General features: G+C 47.0%; 2 protein-coding genes across 2 annotated transcripts in view; both read left to right on the top strand.

The window, feature by feature from the left end:
- Window positions 1–242: 242 nt before the first annotated feature.
- Window positions 243–14,176, top strand: LOC135814454 (galactose-1-phosphate uridylyltransferase-like). Its single transcript, XM_065327576.1, has 15 exons — window positions 243–574; window positions 665–740; window positions 6,613–6,661; window positions 7,212–7,341; window positions 7,696–7,752; window positions 8,116–8,157; window positions 8,483–8,563; window positions 8,756–8,805; window positions 9,050–9,135; window positions 9,836–9,919; window positions 10,635–10,668; window positions 11,160–11,211; window positions 11,452–11,517; window positions 12,661–12,702; window positions 13,034–14,176. Exons 1-15 carry the CDS (start codon window positions 386–388, stop codon window positions 13,043–13,045), a joined length of 1,050 nt encoding a protein of 349 aa, XP_065183648.1. The 5' UTR covers window positions 243–385; the 3' UTR covers window positions 13,046–14,176.
- Window positions 14,177–15,620: 1,444 nt separating this feature from the next.
- LOC135814455 (uncharacterized) overlaps window positions 15,621–19,258 on the top strand; it is an 18,177-nt gene continuing 14,539 nt past the window's right edge. The window contains exons 1-4 of the mRNA XM_065327577.1: window positions 15,621–15,806; window positions 17,367–17,467; window positions 18,058–18,242; window positions 18,923–18,996. Of these exons, the coding sequence (XP_065183649.1) occupies window positions 15,784–15,806; window positions 17,367–17,467; window positions 18,058–18,242; window positions 18,923–18,996 (383 nt within the window). The 5' untranslated portion in view covers window positions 15,621–15,783. The remainder of the gene's footprint in view (window positions 15,807–17,366; window positions 17,468–18,057; window positions 18,243–18,922; window positions 18,997–19,258) is intronic.

Below are 19,258 nucleotides of genomic sequence, written 5' to 3' on the forward strand. Positions count from 1 at the left end.
GTTGGCTTTTTCTGGACAGTGAACAAGACTCGATCGTAGGTCTACGCGCGTGTAGCCGGAAACAGGGAATATTGAAAGGAAAGCTACAAGGTGGGGCGCCCCGGCCGCGCCGGATCGCGGAGCGCGTGTAGTGCCGTGCACGGACACCGCACGTGGCATGTTACCTTGACGAAATGATTTGTGACTTCTTCGTGCAAAAGGCTTTTTACACTGTCTTTTCAAAATAAGGAGGATTTCCGGGGATAGGATACTGTAGAGTGTAGTGAATGTTTTATATCAAGGGTCCAATCGTTTCTGGACTCTCGTTGATATGTTTTGATATCTTGTTCAGATCGGCGAACACAGCTAGCTGTAGTGGGTGGTTATTGCAAACCCCATCTAGAGAATGGCGTTCGATCCTAAAGATCATCAGCACGAACGCTTCAATCCTCTAACCGGACAGTGGGTGCTTGTTTCTCCTCATCGACTGAAAAGGCCATGGACTGGGCAGGTCGAAAAACCCGAAGAAGAGAAAATCCCTGCTCATGATCCGAAGAACCCACTCTGCCCGGGTGCTTCCAGACCCAATGGAAAGGTATATGCACAGGTTCAGTAAATTGAGCTGTGCTGTGTAAAGCTTTTTTGGAAATGTATAAGTGAAAATGCTTGTTTTCATGCTACCCAGGTCAATCCTGACTACGAGAGCGTTTATGTTTTCGACAATGACTTTCCAGCTGTTCTCCCCGACGTACCTAGTCCAGGTTGGTCTATTTACATGCACAATCATGTACTTTCTTTATCGTATGAGTTGATCAATACAATGTCATATACATGTAGTGACACCCATTTGCTGCCAGCCCAGTGGTGCCTGGTGGACTCAATAGGGCTTGAAAGTGCTACGTCACAGCATAGCAACAATTTCAAAAATTCAAAAACTGGATCAACAAGTAACGTGTACATGGAGCCAGTTTTTGCATGGATCCAAGCACATTTCAAGCGGTCTTACTCACAGCAAGGTGATATAGCCGGTGAAATTGACTGGGTTGGCTAATAGGGGTGGGGTGACAACTGCTGGCGAAGAAAAAGTCACACCTGCATACAACATGAGTGGGTTGCTATGCACCCACACACTGTAGGCAATAGCAAAGTCACACCTCAGTGGATCCAAAAGTAGAAATCTGATGTGAACTTACTACTCCCCGTTTCAAGCCCTGTGAACTGAAAGGCTTTTTCAATATGGAGTAACGTCCCTTAACGGTTCACCGAATTCTAATATTAGCACCAGTAGAGGAAGGTCAGTGCCAAATTTGGCGAGGGGATGTTTTCCTGGTGATCAAGTAGACCTTCAGTGTGTACTGCTACTGTCAAAACGTTTGAGGCCTTGTCCCCAAACGTCTGATTGCTACAAAAGCTAGAGGGGTGAGTTGGTTGGAATACGAACTTTCTTACAAACAAGAACACCAAAACTGATTTGAATACAGCAAAAAACGAAGGTGCAAATCAAAGTATGAAGCGCAGGAGTAGCATCATGAGTACGAAGAAATTCATGAGGCAGCAGTGCATTGACATGACATGCACAACCATACTAATACATCATTTTATATTCGTGGGATGATTGAATCCGCGACACTCCGACAAGAAAGAAAGTAGTACACCTCATGAGATAATGAAGACTGGGTGGATTACACTGAGATGTAGTGATGGTGTTTACAAAAGTATCTAGATTCTAAGAAGTACTGCTACAGTCGAAATGCATGACAAATGCATGACAAATGTATGACAAGCGAAGAACTACTTCAAAGTACATGGAACCTCATTACACAGAAGAGAAATGCACGTACGTAGATGTATTAGGAGAATTGTAGGGGATTTATACTCCCGCCGGAGTAATTGTAAATAGAGGGAGAGTCATACATACGCGAACCGTAAAAGCAGTCTCATGATGTAAGGCACACATAGCTTGATGTTACCCACTTGGCGATCTTCTCACGTGCTGCGTCGGCCGACGCTCGAGGAGGACGCTTTGAAGTCACAACAGGTAGCGGAGGGGCATCATCCACTGGAGCCGGATCAGTAACATCAGAAGACACAGGCTGCTGACCTGGAGTGGAAGCATCAACTGGAATAACGTGCCTACACTCCAGGGAATATAGACGGGACAATGGGCGCTTGACGGTGTTGCCGGTTGACATGATGACTTGAGCTGTTCGAATCTGTCCATCCGTGGGACTACAGATGATCTCCGTGATACGACCCAGCTTCCATAGACAACGTAGTGTAGATTCCTCTTCGACGAGCACTACCTCACCCAACTGGGGATGTGACGCTGTCTGTTGATGGCTTGCAGACGCTCGTTTGTCTGCACAGGATATTCTCTCTTGAAGGACTTGCAGATATTCCTTCTTCCACATCTGCCAGAACACTTCGCTTTGACGTTGCTGTCGTCCCCATTCTTGAAGAAGACGGGTGGAGGGATTGGCAGAGTCTGGGACGAAATCAGGTTCATCCAGGGATGTTGAGAGAGGTATCGCAGTGGGGCACTCACCGACTAAGAAATGAGCTGGGGTCAAAACATTGACCTTGCCCTCGTAGTCAGCTGTGACTTGAGACTGGATGATCTTGTTGTACTGTGCCAAAAGGTCATTGTCGGAAGCCAGTCGCTTGGCCAGAGACGTTAACCGACCTAAGGCGAGACCACAGTTGTCAGATACTTCAGGAGGCTCTGCTTTCCACGGCCACGCGATCTCATATCGCTGGCCCTCATACCTGACATGAGTGTCAAAGTGACGTTGAGCGAGCTCGTCAGAGGTGACATGAGGAGAATCCGTGATACCTATGGTGTCAAGAGACCACATCCGAGAAAGATCAGGATACGGCATCATGGACAATGGAGCTACATAGTTACCCAAAGACGACGGATGCTGGCGAGCAGAGGTAAGTGTGGAGCACAGAAGTACACTACTGGCAGACTCGGAGTGGTCCGTCTCCACGGTCGACTTCCCAGCAACGAGGTATCCAAGACGGGACGGTATAACATGAAGGCCAGATGGTAGAGAAACGGAAGGCCCGTTGATTAGTTCCCAGAAATGGGCAGCTCCAATCAGCAGGTCAATCTTACACGTTGACGATTCAGAAGAGATGGGCTCCGCGAGAGCATCACCGGCAACCGCCAATATAGTGGCGTAATCTTCATCTGAGAGCCGACAGTGTCGAATTGGATCGGTAATCTTCTGCATGGTGTTAGCTTCCATGGTCAGACGAGAGCCATCATGGAGTTCAAGATCGAACTCGACCGTTGTTGTGTTGAGCTGTACAGGCTGCGATGAGGCGAATGTGGAGACAACTAGGCACTCTTGCCGACCTGCGGGCAAGCCTAGTCGTGTGGCTGCGTCTACACTGAGGAATGTAGACTGAGAACCGCTATCCAGAAGGACCGTAACTTGTTGAGATTCACCTGAACCAGAGTGGATAGATGTCCTGGCAGTCATCAAGCGAGTCTGGCTTGCTGGGACTGTTGGACCAGGGAGCTGCTGAGTAGCAGCTACATTAGAGGACACCCGCAGAGATGATGAGGAGCCACTAGAAGTAGTAGCAGATTGCTGTTGTTGAGGATTCCCAGTACGGCTCTGCTGGGAATCACCATACCGTGCCGTCTGACGTCCAGCAGAGCAGATTGCTGTGTTATGGTGATTCGACCGGAGGCAATGCTGACATTGTCGTTGCCGGGTGCAGACCGAACTGGTATGACCTGAGCCCAAGCAACGAAAACAGAGACGTAACTCCAACAAGCGATTCTTACGAGCCTCTGGAGTAGCGAACTTCTGACACGAGTCGTGTCTGTGTGTAGCACCACAGAAGACACATGGCCTGCGAGACTGTTGTCCAGAAGCTGTGGGTACTCGATGCTGTTGTGCTGTCGCCACAGGAAGAGCGCTCCCAGATACAGGACCAGGCGCTGGCGCGGCCGGGACGCTGCCGTCACTGCGAGAGGTAGAAGGTGTGGCAGACCGCTGGTAGGCCCTGTCATGTAAGCTGACATTCCTCTTCAAAGCCCGGCGGAGCTCTGATGCACTCCATGCTTGAGCCGCCTCCGATAGGGGTCGCCATTCTTCCAACTTGGTTGTGACACTAATAGGAAACTTCGACAGTATTTGTTGAGCGACCAGCCGCTGAGTGGCCAGAACCTCTCCTTGAGCTTCCAGCTGGAGGCACACATTCTCAATCATCTCACACTTCGCCTTGATGTCGCTATGACTGGATGTGGACGCCGGCATATGTTGCAACTTGTGATACAACTTGGTGATGATGACGTCAGCTCTGCCGAACTCATCCTGAAGCGTTTTCAGGGCCACGGGATAGTTCTGGTCAGTAACAGCTATTCCAGCAATTAGACGGCAAGCAGACCCTTTTAATGATGACTTGAGATATGTGAATTTGGTGACGTTCGGGAGCTGCTGCGAGTCAACAGATGCGACATACATATCCCAAAAGACGGGCCAGTCCAGAATGTCACCACTGAAGCTAGGTAAAGACAATTTCGGGAGGTTCACCTGGGTATACGTAGTTGACCCTGGCTGCATGGGTGACTGAGCCATCGTGGTCGGCTGAACGGTTTGAACCGCAGCAATAGCAGCTTGCCTGGCAGCTTCAGCGACCATGGTGGTCATGGTTGCAATACTAGACGGAGCTGCAGCATCAACAGCACGTGGCAACGGACTAGCGACTGGCGAGAATGAACTAAGGCTGAGTGAAGCCATGCTTAGCTCATCAGAGGAATCATCATCACTGCTGTCATCCAACATAACAGTATGTGCTGACATAGGAGTGTGGGATGGCAAAGGAGTAAATTCTACTTTGCTGGCACTAGAACTAGACTTCTGCTGGACAGAGCTTTGCTGTGGTGGTTTCAGAGCTGACAGAATACTATGGGTAGACACTGGAGCTGCTGTCACACTGTGTAGAGCAAAGGGCAGTTCACTGCAGGCAGCTGTACTGGTAGTCCCAGGCTGGAGCTGCGGTGTGTAGAAGTTAGGAACTGGTGGCATGGTGTGACAGTCGGTGCGTGACGGTGACAAGCTCCCGCTACATGTATCCAAATGATGAGATGCAGGGGTGCGTGTGTGTGCACTGCTACGAAGTGATTGTGACGCTGGTGCTGATGCTAATGTACCGGTACATGTGTGACTGTCAGTAATGGTTGCCGCAGAAACTGAATGCAATGAAGAAGAATGGGCAGGCAAACGAGAGAGACGTGAAACGGTAGCCTCAACCGGGTCAGGAAAGTTCGCCATGGCCTCAGGAGCCGTACGCATGATGGAGCTCCTCACCTTTCTCAAGATACCACATAAGTCGTCAAATTCTGACTCCCAGCTGTCAAGCTCGTCCAGTTCGTCTTCAGCAGAGTCCATTTCTTCGTATGCTGTCCGAAGGGCCGCTACAACTTCCTCAAGTTGTAGTGATAGCGACTGGGCCTCCCCCCAATCGGCTGCCAAATACTGAGTATTGGAACTTGACTCAGCGCTAAACTCGCGCGCAAGGCGAGTGTGTACGCGGACAAAACGTCTGCGCAAGTTCGCTCTACGGCGAAGCAACTGCTCAACATCGGAGCTTGCTTGGGTGGCCATCCCGAAACAAGCTGATGTCGAACGAAAGTTGTGATCGTGACTATCCTGGTCACAGCACCATGTCAAAACGTTTGAGGCCTTGTCCCCAAACGTCTGATTGCTACAAAAGCTAGAGGGGTGAGTTGGTTGGAATACGAACTTTCTTACAAACAAGAACACCAAAACTGATTTGAATACAGCAAAAAACGAAGGTACAAATCAAAGTATGAAGCGCAGGAGTAGCATCATGAGTACGAAGAAATTCATGAGGCAGCAGTGCATTGACATGACATGCACAACCATACTAATACATCATTTTATATTCGTGGGATGATTGAATCCGCGACAGCTACTTGAATGTCTGTGTGTGTGTGCGCGTGTGTGGTATGTGTGTGTGTGTGTGTGTGTGTGTGTGTGTGTGTGTGTTTGTGCATGTGCACAGTTCAACATGTATGAAGAAAAGAAAAGAAAAGCATAGATCGTCTTCAATGAATAGGCCGATTGCCGAATAGAACATGGTGCGAGATCCCATGCAGTTTAGTTGGAAAGGGTGCTTTTCAGCACTGAAGCATCCAATTTGAGGGCAAATTTGTTATTCCATGGCGGGATGTGGCACCAAATGAACCACTCCACCGATATCAATCAAGCGGATACTCAGTACCTGGCAGGAGTGTCTCGCCGAAGACAAATCCTTGCATGGATGATTTACGGCGTTTGTACTGGGTGTGAGCGCAACACACATATTAGTTTGTACAGGATCAAATGGGATCTTGTACACCACAGGTCCATGAGATGTCTAATAATTATGTGTACAATGCACATTGCATCATAAAAAAGACGTCAACTTGCAATTCTGCTGGGACAGCGCCCATAGCGGAGTCGCATACTCTTCGGGGTTATGTACTAGTACTCTTGGTGATATGATATGGATGTGTTCATGTACATGTATTTTACCAAACTGAAAGTGTAGCATGAATGTATCAGTTTCCTTATAAGACTTCTCTTTATGTCATTTTATCATCCTTCCTAGAGGAGTCAGATGATCCATTGGAGCGAGCAAGAGGAACAAATGGCACGTGGTATGTGTTTGTGTGCATGTGAAGGGGGGGGGGGGGGAGGGGTACTGGTTTTGCAGTGAGAGAGAGAGAGAGAGAGAGAGAGAGAGAGAGAGAGAGAGAGAGAGAGAGAGAGAGAGAGAGAGAGAGAGAGAGAGAGAGAGAGAGAGAGAGAGAGAGAGAGAGAATACTCATAGCTGGCCATGCTAGTACATGCATGTGTGTGTGTGTGCTGGACTTGCACAGGGCCAGTCTTAGGGGTTAGATACGCGAGAGAGAGAGAGAGAGAGAGAGAGAGAGAGAGAGAGAGAGAGAGAGAGAGAGAGAGAGAGAGAGAGAGAGAGAGAGAGAGAGAGAGAGAGAGAGGGGGGGGGGACTAGTGCAAAGTGTTTGTTTCTTTATTGATAGTGTATTCAGCAGATGCTTGGTTAGGTGCCAGCATCTACCGTCTGGTGCATTGTGTTTTGATTGCTTCAATTCAACATTCTGTATCACCAACTGGCTTTAGGATTCAGATCTTCTGTTTTTATCTCTTGTTGTTCTGACTACTGTCACCTGTCGTTCTGTTTTATAGCCGTGTCATGTGCTTTCATCCTCGCTCTGATGTCACCTTGCCACTCATGTCTATTGAGGAGATCCGCAAAGTCATAGATGAGTGGTCAGTGCAGTGTATTGACCTGGGCAAGCGATTCAAATGGGTTCAGGTGTGTGGCAAAGTGAAGTGAATCTCTGCATTTGGTTTGTAGTTGTATTTTGTATCTTTGTGTGTTGGCGCGTGCACGTGTGTACTGAAGTATGTGGTGGTGGTGGTAGTGGGGGTAATGGTGGTGGTGGTGGTAGTGGGGGTAGTGGTGGTGGTGGGGGGGGGGGGGGGGGGGGGGGAGGTAGTGGTGGTAGTGGGGATGGCATTGGTCATATGTAGGCACATTTAGTTTGCCCGTACAAGAGGCTTTTCTCTGTATTGGTGGTGATGCGTGCGTGTGTGCATGCTTGTGATCGTAATTTTGATTCTTTCATCGTGTTATTTCACTGTGCTGTGTTGTGTTGTGTTGTTGTAGGTATTTGAGAACAAGGGCAAGGTCATGGGCTGCTCTAACCCTCACCCACATTGCCAGGTAAGCAGAACAATGTGAATGAGTGCTAACGGCAAGTAATGCCTGTATCCTACTAACCTTTCACAGTGGTGCTGGTTGCCGCTGTGCTCTGCTCTGCTATGCAGGTTAGAGAGTTGCTTAGGCGCCACTTTGCATCATTGGCCTCTCGGCAAGGTCCCTGATTCTATTCCTGGTGGTCACAATTATTAAGTCTTGCTTTAGATTTTAGAACCTATCAAACACAGAATCCGCCAGTCATTTTGGTTTGACTCTGGATGCTCTAGTAAATCGGAGGCTCATTTTCTACTCATGTTTTGAGTTGCTTTACTTTCTCTAATATGTTTTGGTGATCATTTTGATTGCTCGTGTGCTTGCCGCATGCAGATCTGGGCCACGTCCAACTTGCCAAATGAAGCAAGTGCCGAGGTATGGCAATGAGTTAGGATCCTGTCGTACCCTTTTGCTGTAATTTGTGCTGATTTGAATGTGTTTCCCCACTGTTCCCAATTTGTGCCGCTTGGAGCTGCGTTGGTCCTTTATGTGTTATTGTGCTATTCTGATTTGGACAGTGTTATTTGAATGCCCCTGGTTGCTGCTGGTGCTGCTGTTGTTGGTGTTGGTGTTGCTTGTGCCCTAATGCACCAAACAGCGAGCTGTAGGGCGAGAAAACTGCAGTTGCTGCGAAAGAGCAACTCTCTAATTGGCCTGCGTGTGTGCACGCGCATGTGTCTTCTGGTCTATGCCCTAACAGGACAGGTGTCAGCGAGAATACCTTGAACAGCATGGCACACCCATGTTGGTGAAGTATGCACGTTCTGAGGATGAAAAGCGGGTAAGGGAATGCTTTGTGCCGGCATATTGTCTTCTCCACGGGTTGCGTCTTCTTTTGACCCGATTCACCATAGTATCCAGTTCCGGTACTATGTATTATGTGTAAAGCGTTGTTGTAGATACATGTAGCATACTGCACGGTAGAGTATTGTTGTGACTCGTGATGCTATCAATGGATTTGTTTTGTGTACAGATTCGAGTGTTGGTGGATAACGAGGACTGGATCTGCGTGGTTCCTTACTGGTAGGTACAAGGTACTACTCGTACACACCTGGACCATTGTTATGCCCTGGTGTACAGTCGATGTGATGTGCTTCCGAGTAGCCACAAGTAGACGTAGCTGTGTATTCATTCTGCTTCTACTTAGGTTATTAATGTCCTTTTCGATTCCACTTTGATTGTTTTCTGTGTACGCGGGAGGTGGTCATGGCTGTGTGCACTTGCCTTACTGTCTATTCGCACTTGTTGCGCTCGTTGTGTGTTGCAGGGCGCTCTGGCCGTATGAGCTACTGCTCATGCCACGCCGCAGGCATATTCTGCGCATGCCCGACTTGACAGATGCGGAGAGAACTAGTAAGTACTTGTACTTGTAAATGCAGGCATACATGCTAAGAAGCTCTTGCTTGTTTTCTTCTAGCTGGCATAAATGTATTAGATGGTGCCTGTAACACCGATGTGTTTTTAATTTTTTTTTCAAGACAGTATTTTAGTCTCATTTTCCCTGAGGCCAACAACAAGAGCCAGTTTGGTCAGCATGCCCAGTCATTGACGCTTGAGGTTGTTCATCGGGGCTCACAGAATTCCTGACTTCTATGCTGATGTACAGTTATGCTCGGTGAAATCCGACCCAAAGTGCGTGTTTACTTAGCGCCCTCAACTTACCCGGCCCTTGACGCCCTGGAAGTACAGTGGTCCCTCTATAATCCGGCACCATTTGTGCCACGAAAATCTGCTGGATTAGGGAGGGTGCTGGATTAACAAATCTGATTTACTGCTGCAATGTGTGTAAGAGGACATTTTGGCTACTGAAAATTGTGCTGGTTTATCGAGGGTGCTGGATTATAAAGTGCCGGATTAGAGAGGGACGACTGTAGTACTGATGCAGCTGCACGTGTACATATACATGTGCAGTGATGTAATCGGAACTGGTCCAGGGCGTCAGTTTTTGCACTTCGGGTCGGATTTCAGTGAGCACAACTCTATGTGCACCGTATGTAGACTAGCATGGTTCTTTGTATGGCCTCTCTTCCTTTTTCCATTTCTTTCTGTACAGGCTTGGCTGATATCATGAAGCGTCTCCTCACCAAGTATGACAACTTGTTTGAGGTGTCTTTCCCGTACTCAATGGGATTCCATGGTATGTTGTGTAGATTACGTTACTACAGTGTAATGAGCTATTGATGGCAGTGCCGGCGTTTCGCCAGGCCTTGTAGTGCACCCTGAAGGCCAGTGGTGATTTTACACTGCACGTGGGTACGGTTGTGGTGAATTCCATGAAGTCCCAACTGCTGCTGTGCATGCTTCCCATTCTTATCTTCCACTGTGTTTGGTGCCAGCGCTGGTATGGTTTCAAAACTTTCAATGGATGCTTTGAGTGGTCAAGAGTCACATGGGTCTGTTTCCAGAATCCATGGGGTACTGTTTTCTCTTCTCCTAGGGATAGGGTTATTTTGCAGATGAAGCAGCTATGGTGCTGTGTCTGTGCATACTTTTGCAGCCGTGCATCTAAATGCTGTGCACGATTCGTGTACATACACTTTGAGTTTGAAGTACTCCTGTAGCAGGTGCTTGTGACCCAGATTGAAGTTTTAGAGTTGCTTTTCTAGAGGGGCATATTAGAGAGGTTAGGATGCACGTTATTTCCGACGTGACGCGGGCCAAAAAACGCGAGCTGAACTTTCGCGTCACGTCGGAAATAACGTGCATCTTAACCTCTCTATTATTTCGATCACCTCTTATTAGTTATATGACAATATTTTTTGAGGGAGTGGGGGGGGGGGGGGGGTGTTTTCCTTGTGTTTTTGGTTTTGTCATGATCTCACCAGTGTTGTGATCTGTGTGATCTTCTGCAGGTGCACCATTCGGTGTTCCCGATGACCAATGCCAGTAAGTAACCATGGCAACTGCTCTGCTGTGCTCTCATTGCTGTGTACTGCGGTCTGTTGACGTCTTGCCGATGTGCCATTTCAGCTTGTAACCACTGTTCCCATGCATAGTACATGTGCCATGTTCAACGTACTGTGGTTCTTGCAGCTCCTACACAGGTGCCATGCAGTCAAGTTTCTTATTCTGGGGCCTGACATATTTTATGCACCTGGAAGCAACTGCTGTATTTAAAAGTATACACTTTGCCCTCTCCTACCCACAGTTCCGGTACATGTCGTCCTACTTGCCAGTGAGTAGTGTCCTTCTAGTGCAGTACATGTAGATGTGTGTGCTCTGAGAAATATTTGAAACGCATGCAATTACCCTGTACATGTACTGTGGTATCCGTGCCACCCTACCACTAGTACCACTGCACATGTTTATGTACATGTATCTGTATTCAGGTGTTCTGCTCTTGTTTTGCTGTTGCTTTGTTACCCATGCGGCTACAGGCACTGGCAGTTCCACGCTCATTACTACCCGCCACTTCTTCGCTCAGCCACGGTCAGTGGTCTCTCCTAGCTATGTGTGCATGTTCAAAGCACGTGTTTCCTCTGTGTTTGTTCGCATTGACCGTTGTGCAGACAGTCGAATGGCTTGCATTGTGTTGGGCTACTGCAGTGAATATCTTATGTATCTGTTGCTGTGCTAGAGACGGGTCTAGCATTCTCCTTGGCAGCACTTCTCCACTATAATTATATCTAGATGCACTGCTGCCTTCTCTCTTTACATTGTCTATTCTAGGTCAAGAAGTTCATGGTCGGATATGAAATGCTAGCCGAAGCGCAGCGTGACCTGACAGCTGAGCAGGTAATGAGCGTGCTCAAAGCTGTGTGTTGTGTATATCTTGTGTAGAGTAGAACCCGGGTTAAGGGTCACACCGGATTAGGGATCAGAGCCCGGGGAGGGGGTCACTTGGCACGTACATGGTGCGGGTGATCCTTCGGAGCCCGGGGGGGGGGGGTCACTTGGCATGTATATTGTGCGGGTGATCCTTATATCGGGATTTAATTTCCGGCCCAAGGGGGGGGGGGGGGGGGGGGTCCCCCGTCGGTTTCCGAGGAAGCCGTAACTTTTTTCCCTCCAAACTATTTTTCCGGGGTCCATCTACTCACAAGAAGTCGTTTTGCACACCTTTTTGCCCATCCCTGTACAACTGAGTCCAGCTATGTCCGCGCAGAGTAAGGTGGACCCTTAACCCGGGTTCTACTCTACGAGTGTGCTGTGTATGCTATATTTGTTCTTCTGTACTGTCTCTACACTACAGTACATGTGCTGCAGTAGTAGGCCTTTCTTTGGATACTGTATCTGATTCCGATTCATGCAGTAGAAGGAAAGCTGGGTGTGTTTGTGTCGGGGATTTAGGCATCACGGGTGTGTGTTGTCACCACTCTACCGGTAGAGGTAGCTCTACCAGTTTGAGGGGCAGCGTTCTTTATAATTCTACTAGAACTTGTAACTCTACCAGTTTGAGGGGCAACGTTCTTTATATTTCTACTAGAACTGGGAGTTCTACCAGTTTGAGGGGTAGCATTCTTTATATTTCTACTAGAACTGGTAGCTCTACCAGTCAGAGGGGCAGCTTTCTTTATTTTTCGACTGGAGCTACATGTGGTAGCTCCACCGCTTCTATCAAGTCAGAACGTGTTAGAAACTGCTAGACTATGTAGTTTGTAATTTTTGACCATGGAAGTGGATACATGTACTGAAACGCGTAGTCTTCTGGACAGCTTCAAGCTGTGAACTTTCTGCACCAGAAACGACTGATCTACTTGTACAGGTAGACCCAGTAGAGTAATGACGAATGCAATCCAAGTTGGCTCTGCAAGGTATACAGCAGTCGATGTGTGTGTGTGGGTGTGTACTTGTGTACGTGGGTGTGTATATATGTGTGTGGGTGTGGGTGTATGTATATGTGTTGGTGTATTGCTCTTGCTCTGTTGTTCTGTGCAGGCTGCTGAAAAACTGCGTAACCTGCCCGACGTGCATTATAAGGTGAGCAACTAAATAATTTCGTGTAAAAATAACTACAATGTAACTGTTATCCAGGATTGAAATATTACTCAATCTCTTGACAGCTAGCTGGTTCGGCCTTGTTAGGTCTGATCAGCGGAGCTCAGAGCTGAAAACGTTGAAGTCAGACATGCGCCTGGCTAATACCCAATTGCAAGTGGTGGAGCTACAAGTATACGTGCATGCTACACCGTGCGGATGGCTGCGACAAGGAATGAAGTAGCATATCATACAGAATACTGCTGGCGGTCACGTAACACATCTCAGCATGCCATTGTTGTTTCTGCTGGTGTCTTTCCTGTGCTATGTACAGCTGAGAGGATAGGCTGGCACCAGGCAGCAGCATATCAACTCACTCAATCCGACCATTCCATCTGGCTCTGACCATTCGAACTGTAGGGGCACAAGTCCACAACTTATTATTGACTTGCTGCTAAGTATTGGCCTCGATATTCCATCTACAGTGCTGACAACTGAAATCCGACCCCTGAGCGGTGCGCTCACATCGCAAAGACCCAACACGGGATTGGAAAATTACGAAACAGAGACCGCTAGAATGTGAATGCACCGCTCAGGGGTCGGATTTCAGTTGCCAGCACTGTACATCATGCTCGCCTTTTTTAATAGAGATTTTGACCCTCTATCCCCATTCCGGTATTATGAGTATTTGGGCTGTTTCGGGGGCTGATGACTCTGGTCAAATTGTAGTTAGGATGAGGAAACATGTAAAATTTCTCACGAAAGCTCTTTTCACTTTTAGCATGGAGCTAGGTAGACGACTGCATATTCTAACAAGATTAGAATAAATATTAGAATAAATATTAGAATAAATATTAGAATAAATATTAGAATAAATATTAGAATATTATTTTACTTTCCAATGACTTGTTTTCTACTTGTTGCTGATTACACATACGCACACACTCAGTGTCTACACATACGCACACACTCAGTGTCTACACATACGCACACACTCAGTGTCTACACATACGCACACGCTCAGTGTCGTGAGACTCGTGACATAACTTATATCTATTTCACTTCTATTCCTTCAAGTGGCCCTGCACATGTTCTGCATCACCTTGCCCATGGTGGCAGCACTTCGGTGTACGGACTTTCTTATGCTCCTTTCTCCGATAGCATGGTGCTGTTGGCTTGTGTTTCAAGTTTGTCTTAGCAGCAATCTATTTTACATAGGTATTGTTTTCATGGTCACTATCACGAAGCTGGACCTTTTCTTCGTCATGGATCGAGTTGACCTTTCACAATTCATGTTTTCACTGATATTTATCCAACACTCCTTGGCTGGATACTGTACCGGCACGTTCATAACAGGGAGTAGGTAGTATTTTACTATTTGAGGCACTCCCTGGTTCATATTACCTCCTGAACAATGTCAATTGTCCTCGAATAATTTCTCACAGATGGTGACAAGAATACCTATGGCTCTGCTTCATTTTCTTGTGGTGATACAATGTGTGTTACATCTGTGTGTGTGTGTGTGTGTGTGTGTGTGTGTGCACGTGTGTGTGTGTGTGTGTGTGTGTGCACGTGCGTGTGTGTGGTGTGTGTGTGTGTGTGTGTGTGTGTGCGCGCGTGTACATTGGAATAGGCTATAAAGAGAAAATCTGTGGGTTCACATCCAGTGCACTTGCAGATATGCGTGCTTCTCTTGCGACAGGCGTATATATGGCGTGTGTGTGCGCGTGTGTGTGTGTGCCCGTGCATGTGATGTTACACATTAATGCACGCGTAACTTGTTACATGTACTTCACAGTTATTTGCCAGCCGATCATGGCTTGTTGGCTTTACGGTGATTCGTACGTTTGTTTATCATAACAGCAAGAGTATAATACTCTTGGTAACAGCAAGAGTACTGTACTCTTGGTAACAGCCATGCTTATGTAGTCTTGATGTACTACGATACGTCCCCAATTTGCCCAAACCCAACTCGAACTCATGCAGCCCATTGTCAGTATAATCAAGAGTACATAGCCCCGAATACCGGTATGTACTCTTGGTATAATGGCATCATGAGTCGGTCCATCAATAGGGTTGTGCCTCTTATTCGTCTTCATGACATGCATTTACAATATTGTGATTTGACCAGGGCAGTTCCTGTATCCGGCTACGCCAGGGGGGCTACATGTATGTAGCCTAGGGCTCCCTGCCCTGAGCTATAACTATAATGCATACCAGGGAGTAGTACAATACAGTATTGTACTACTCCCTGATGCATATACTACAATCAAGAGTTCATAACCCTCAGCCAGGCCCAGGGTTATGAACTCTTGCTACAATTGTACATGTAGTATTGCGATCCGGAGATCGAGAGATACAGTCATGATTGTACTGTACTGCATACAGATGTCATAGCAACCATTTCATCGCGTGCGGACGCTCACGTGAGAAATAGTTTTTGCGCACAGCTACTCTGTACTGTCAGATCAGGGACTCTCCCCGCACAGTACAGCTAGCTGCAGCATGCACGTCGAGCCAGAGAATGATTTTTTAAATGACCACGATCGGAAACTTTTTGGCCTCTACTTTTGTGCAATAGGGCTTGAAAGTGATGACGTCAAAATGGCCAGGGAGTAGTAAGTTGACATCAGATTTCTATTTTTGGATCCACTAAGGTGTGACTTTGCTATTGCCTAAGTATGTGGGTGCATAGCAACCCACTCATGTCGCATGCAGGTGTGACTTTGATTTCGCCACCAGTTGTAACCCCGCCCCCAGTAGCCAAATCAGTCAGTTTCACTGGCTACATCACCATGCTGTGGGTAAGACCGCTTGAAATGTGCTTGGATCCATACAAAAACTGGATCCAAGTGGATCCAGTTTTTGAATTTTTGAAATTGTTGCTATGCTGTGACGTAGCACTTTCAAGCCCTATTACCAGATCACTGAGTACCCAAACAAGTTTACCAAACAGAGTTATCCTCGTACTTTTCTGTGTGCCTTGGAGAGTAAGACTTCTCCTTCGATCATCGCCAGGCTGTCGGGGCTTGAGCTCCATCATCGAGAAGTGCTGTGGACACAGTGGTGACCTGTCTCATCAAAATGAAGGTCGTAGCTCTAATCAGGTAAAGCAATTTTTGGCATTTGGGTAATATCCTCACACTAGCACTGGCAAATATTCCAAAGAGCTGCTCGTCCTTTGAGTCGATAGTCGATACGAGTTTAGAGTACGCTGTCAGTTTTGTGCCTTGTTGCACAAAATGGCAACATTTGCGCCTCGATCCTAGACGGTAGTCGCGTTCCTGCGGATGCTGAAAACTCAGTGTATCTACATGTAACATTGTAAGTCTCACGCGAACCTTCATCCCCCCCCCCCAAAAAAAAGAGAAGAAGCCTGAGGCAGAATGTCTACAAGTAAACAAATACTAGTAAAATAAAGCAAAACAGTGCACTTGTAGTTTAGGTAGTGTGTTGGTGTTGAGTCTAGCTACTCTTGCATACATGTACTGTTATAGTGTTACACTGTCAGTTAGTCTATAGTGTTACAGTGTAGTCCAGTGAATCGACTTGTTTTATTCAAAGCCCCACATTTAAGTGAATAATAGCAAGAAGGTACAAGAGAAGAGCTAGAGAGAAAAGGGAAGCCAAGGAGGAGTCCAGGTGGAAAAGGAAAGATTAGAACATTGAAAGGATCGGTCACCCAATACGATTAATTCCCATCACGGATAGCTGATCATACCCGGTCACTGACCATGGGATAGGTTATCAGTTAGTACCATGGTGCTTTGAATTTGTTTGATGATATGTGCAATTCATTTTGGCCGTACAAGAGGCTTTGTTACCATGGTGCCAAGTGCCCAGACTCCCAGTGGCATGTGCATTGCATTTCACTGGCATGATCACACAGTGAAGTGAACAGCTGGTGATAGCCTTGCAGCCTTGCAGGTATAACTACTAGTAGGGTTTTATTAATATAGCACAAAAAGAATGATAACAATTGAAGGCAGAGGCAATTCGAAATTGCTGAACCTCAAATTATGGAACACCAGTCGAATCGCAGCTCAACAATTAACACCAGAGATTTGCGTGATTACAGCTTGCAAAAATCACAGTCTGACATGGTGCAAGTGGGTACTGTAGTGTGTCGTGCTAACATGTCATTATCTACCAGTAGGTACCGGTATGTATAGGACCAGATGATGGAAGGGAGAGTGTAAATCTCACACATCAAGCAGACATTGGTATAACTGCTAAGATCCTGGTTTCGACATGCCATCAAACCTGAGTACGGTTGCTGTGGTATTATTTTCTCCTCCTTTTCTTGGGAATCAGCATAGCCAGTGTGTGCGGCATAGATTCATCTGCAAATCAAGTTGGCAGTGGACACGAGACCATAATGTCCAAGAGAATTGACTTGACTGGACTGCCGTATTGCGGTTTGTTTTGGGTTTTCTGTTTATATTATCCTGCATGCATGCCACATACATATGGTATGTTGCTGCTGCTGCTGCTGCTGCTTCTCCTGCTGCTGCTGTTGTTGTTGTTGTTGTTGTTGTTGTTGTTGTTGTTGTTGTTGTTGTTGTTGTTGTTGTTGTTGTTGTTGTTGTTGTTGTTGTTGTTGTTGTTGTTGTTGTTGTCTTCGTCGTCGTTGTCGTCGCTGTTGGTTATGTTGTAATTGTCTGCAGTGGTGGCAAGGATAGTACGTACAACATGATGCAGTGTGTGGCAGCGGGTCACGAGATTGTTGCACTGGCCAATCTCCGGCCACCCGTTGAAACAGGACAAGGTCAGTGGTGTGCGTGTGTGTTTGTGTGTGTGTGTGTGTGTTTGTGTGTGTGTGTGTGTGTGTGTGTGTGTGTGTGTGTGTGTGTGTGTGTGTGTGTGTGTGTGTGTGCGTGTGTGTCCGTATCTGTATCCATGTGTGTGTGTGTGTGTGTGTGTGTGTGTGTGTGTGTGTGTGTGTGTGTGTGTGTGTGTGTGTGTGTCCGTATCTGTATCCATGTGTGTGTGTGTGTGTGTGTGTGTGTGTGTGTGTGTGTGTGTGTGTGTGTGTGTGTGTGTGTGTGTCCGTACCTGTATCCGTGTCCGTGTGTGTGTATGTGTGTTCGTTTGTGTGTCCATTTGTGTGCACTTATGTGTGCACCTGTGTGTATGTGTGTGTGTGACTGTGAGTGTGTCTATATCTGTGTGCACGAGTATGGGTGTAGGTGTTTGGGTACATTATATATTAGGGCGTTAGGGTGTGCCATGTTTACACATGTGTATTAATTGTGTATGTCTCTGTGTACCGGTGTGCATGCATGCATGTGTGTGTGTGTGTGTGTGTGTGTGTGTGTGTGCGTGCGTGCGTGTGTGAGCGTGTGTGTGCACTTGCAGATGAACTTGACAGTCCTATGTTCCAGACAGTGGGTCACTGGGCCATCGAAGCCATAGCTGAGTGTATGGGATTACCGTTATTTACACGCGCGCTACACGGTACGTGTGTAGATGGAGACTTGCATTACCGGCCATCCAAGCATGATGAAGTGGAGGATATGCTTGCGCTGCTAAAAGATGTCAAGGTTGGTAACTTTCTTGCTGTTCTTTGTCTGTCTGTCTGTCTGTCTGCCTCTCTCTCTCTCTCTCTCTCTCTCTCTCTCTCTCTCTCTCTCTCTCTCTCTCTCTCTCTCTCTCTCTCTCTCTCTCTCTCTCTCTCTCTCTCTCTCTCTCTCTCTCTCTCTCTCTCTCTCTCTCTCTCTCTCTCTCTCTCTCTCTCTCTCTCTCTTCTCTCCTCTCTGAACGTATTAATTTTGCTGGAACAAATTCCTGAAGCTTTGCAGTTTGTGTGTGTGCCGGCTGTCACCACGTGACTGATCGCGTGAGCAACTAATATTGAAACGCGATGGGATATACAAGGAATGGACGTTTTGCCATTTGAAGGCAACAGAGTGGTATGTATTTTGGAGGATATTGTTTTTTTGAAGAACGATAGAGCTGCCAGCTAGGTCATCTTACGTGTTATTCAAACATATAGAAAGGCTTTTGCAATACTGGTAGCGGGTTCTGACTTCATCTTCTTGTATTGCAAAGACATTTCTATCAGTTTGAAGAACACATATGATGAGCTAGGTAAAGGCCGAGCCTAGCAAGGGCTCTGAGCTGGCAGCTCTCTCGTAGTATTGCTGAATGCGTATTGAGTGCTGGTACAGTACTACACTGTGACTGAGATGTTCTGATGTCTCTTGTTCTTGCTTGCGTCCAGGATAAACTTGACGTGCAGGGTGTCTCTTCAGGTGCCATCTTGTCAACATACCAACGTGTTCGCGTGGAGAATGTGTACGTACAGCCACCACTACAGAGTACAGTGCAGTGAAGTTGTATGCAGTGAAATCCAGACTAATTCTCAAGTGCAGCAACATATGCCACGTTGTCTCGTACCCGTAGGCAATGTCATCAACATCCAGTTTGTGGCACTATACGTGTTCATACTGGTCTGTGTTTCACTGGCAGCAGCTGAATTTTAATTTTCCATTGTATATACAGTGCTGCTCAAGGAACTCCAGTCGCGTCACTCAAGTTTGCGCCTTGCATCGTTTCG

The sequence above is a fragment of the Sycon ciliatum genome, chromosome 4 (assembly GCF_964019385.1).
Source record: "Sycon ciliatum chromosome 4, ocSycCili1.1, whole genome shotgun sequence".
Taxonomy (NCBI): domain Eukaryota; kingdom Metazoa; phylum Porifera; class Calcarea; order Leucosolenida; family Sycettidae; genus Sycon; species Sycon ciliatum.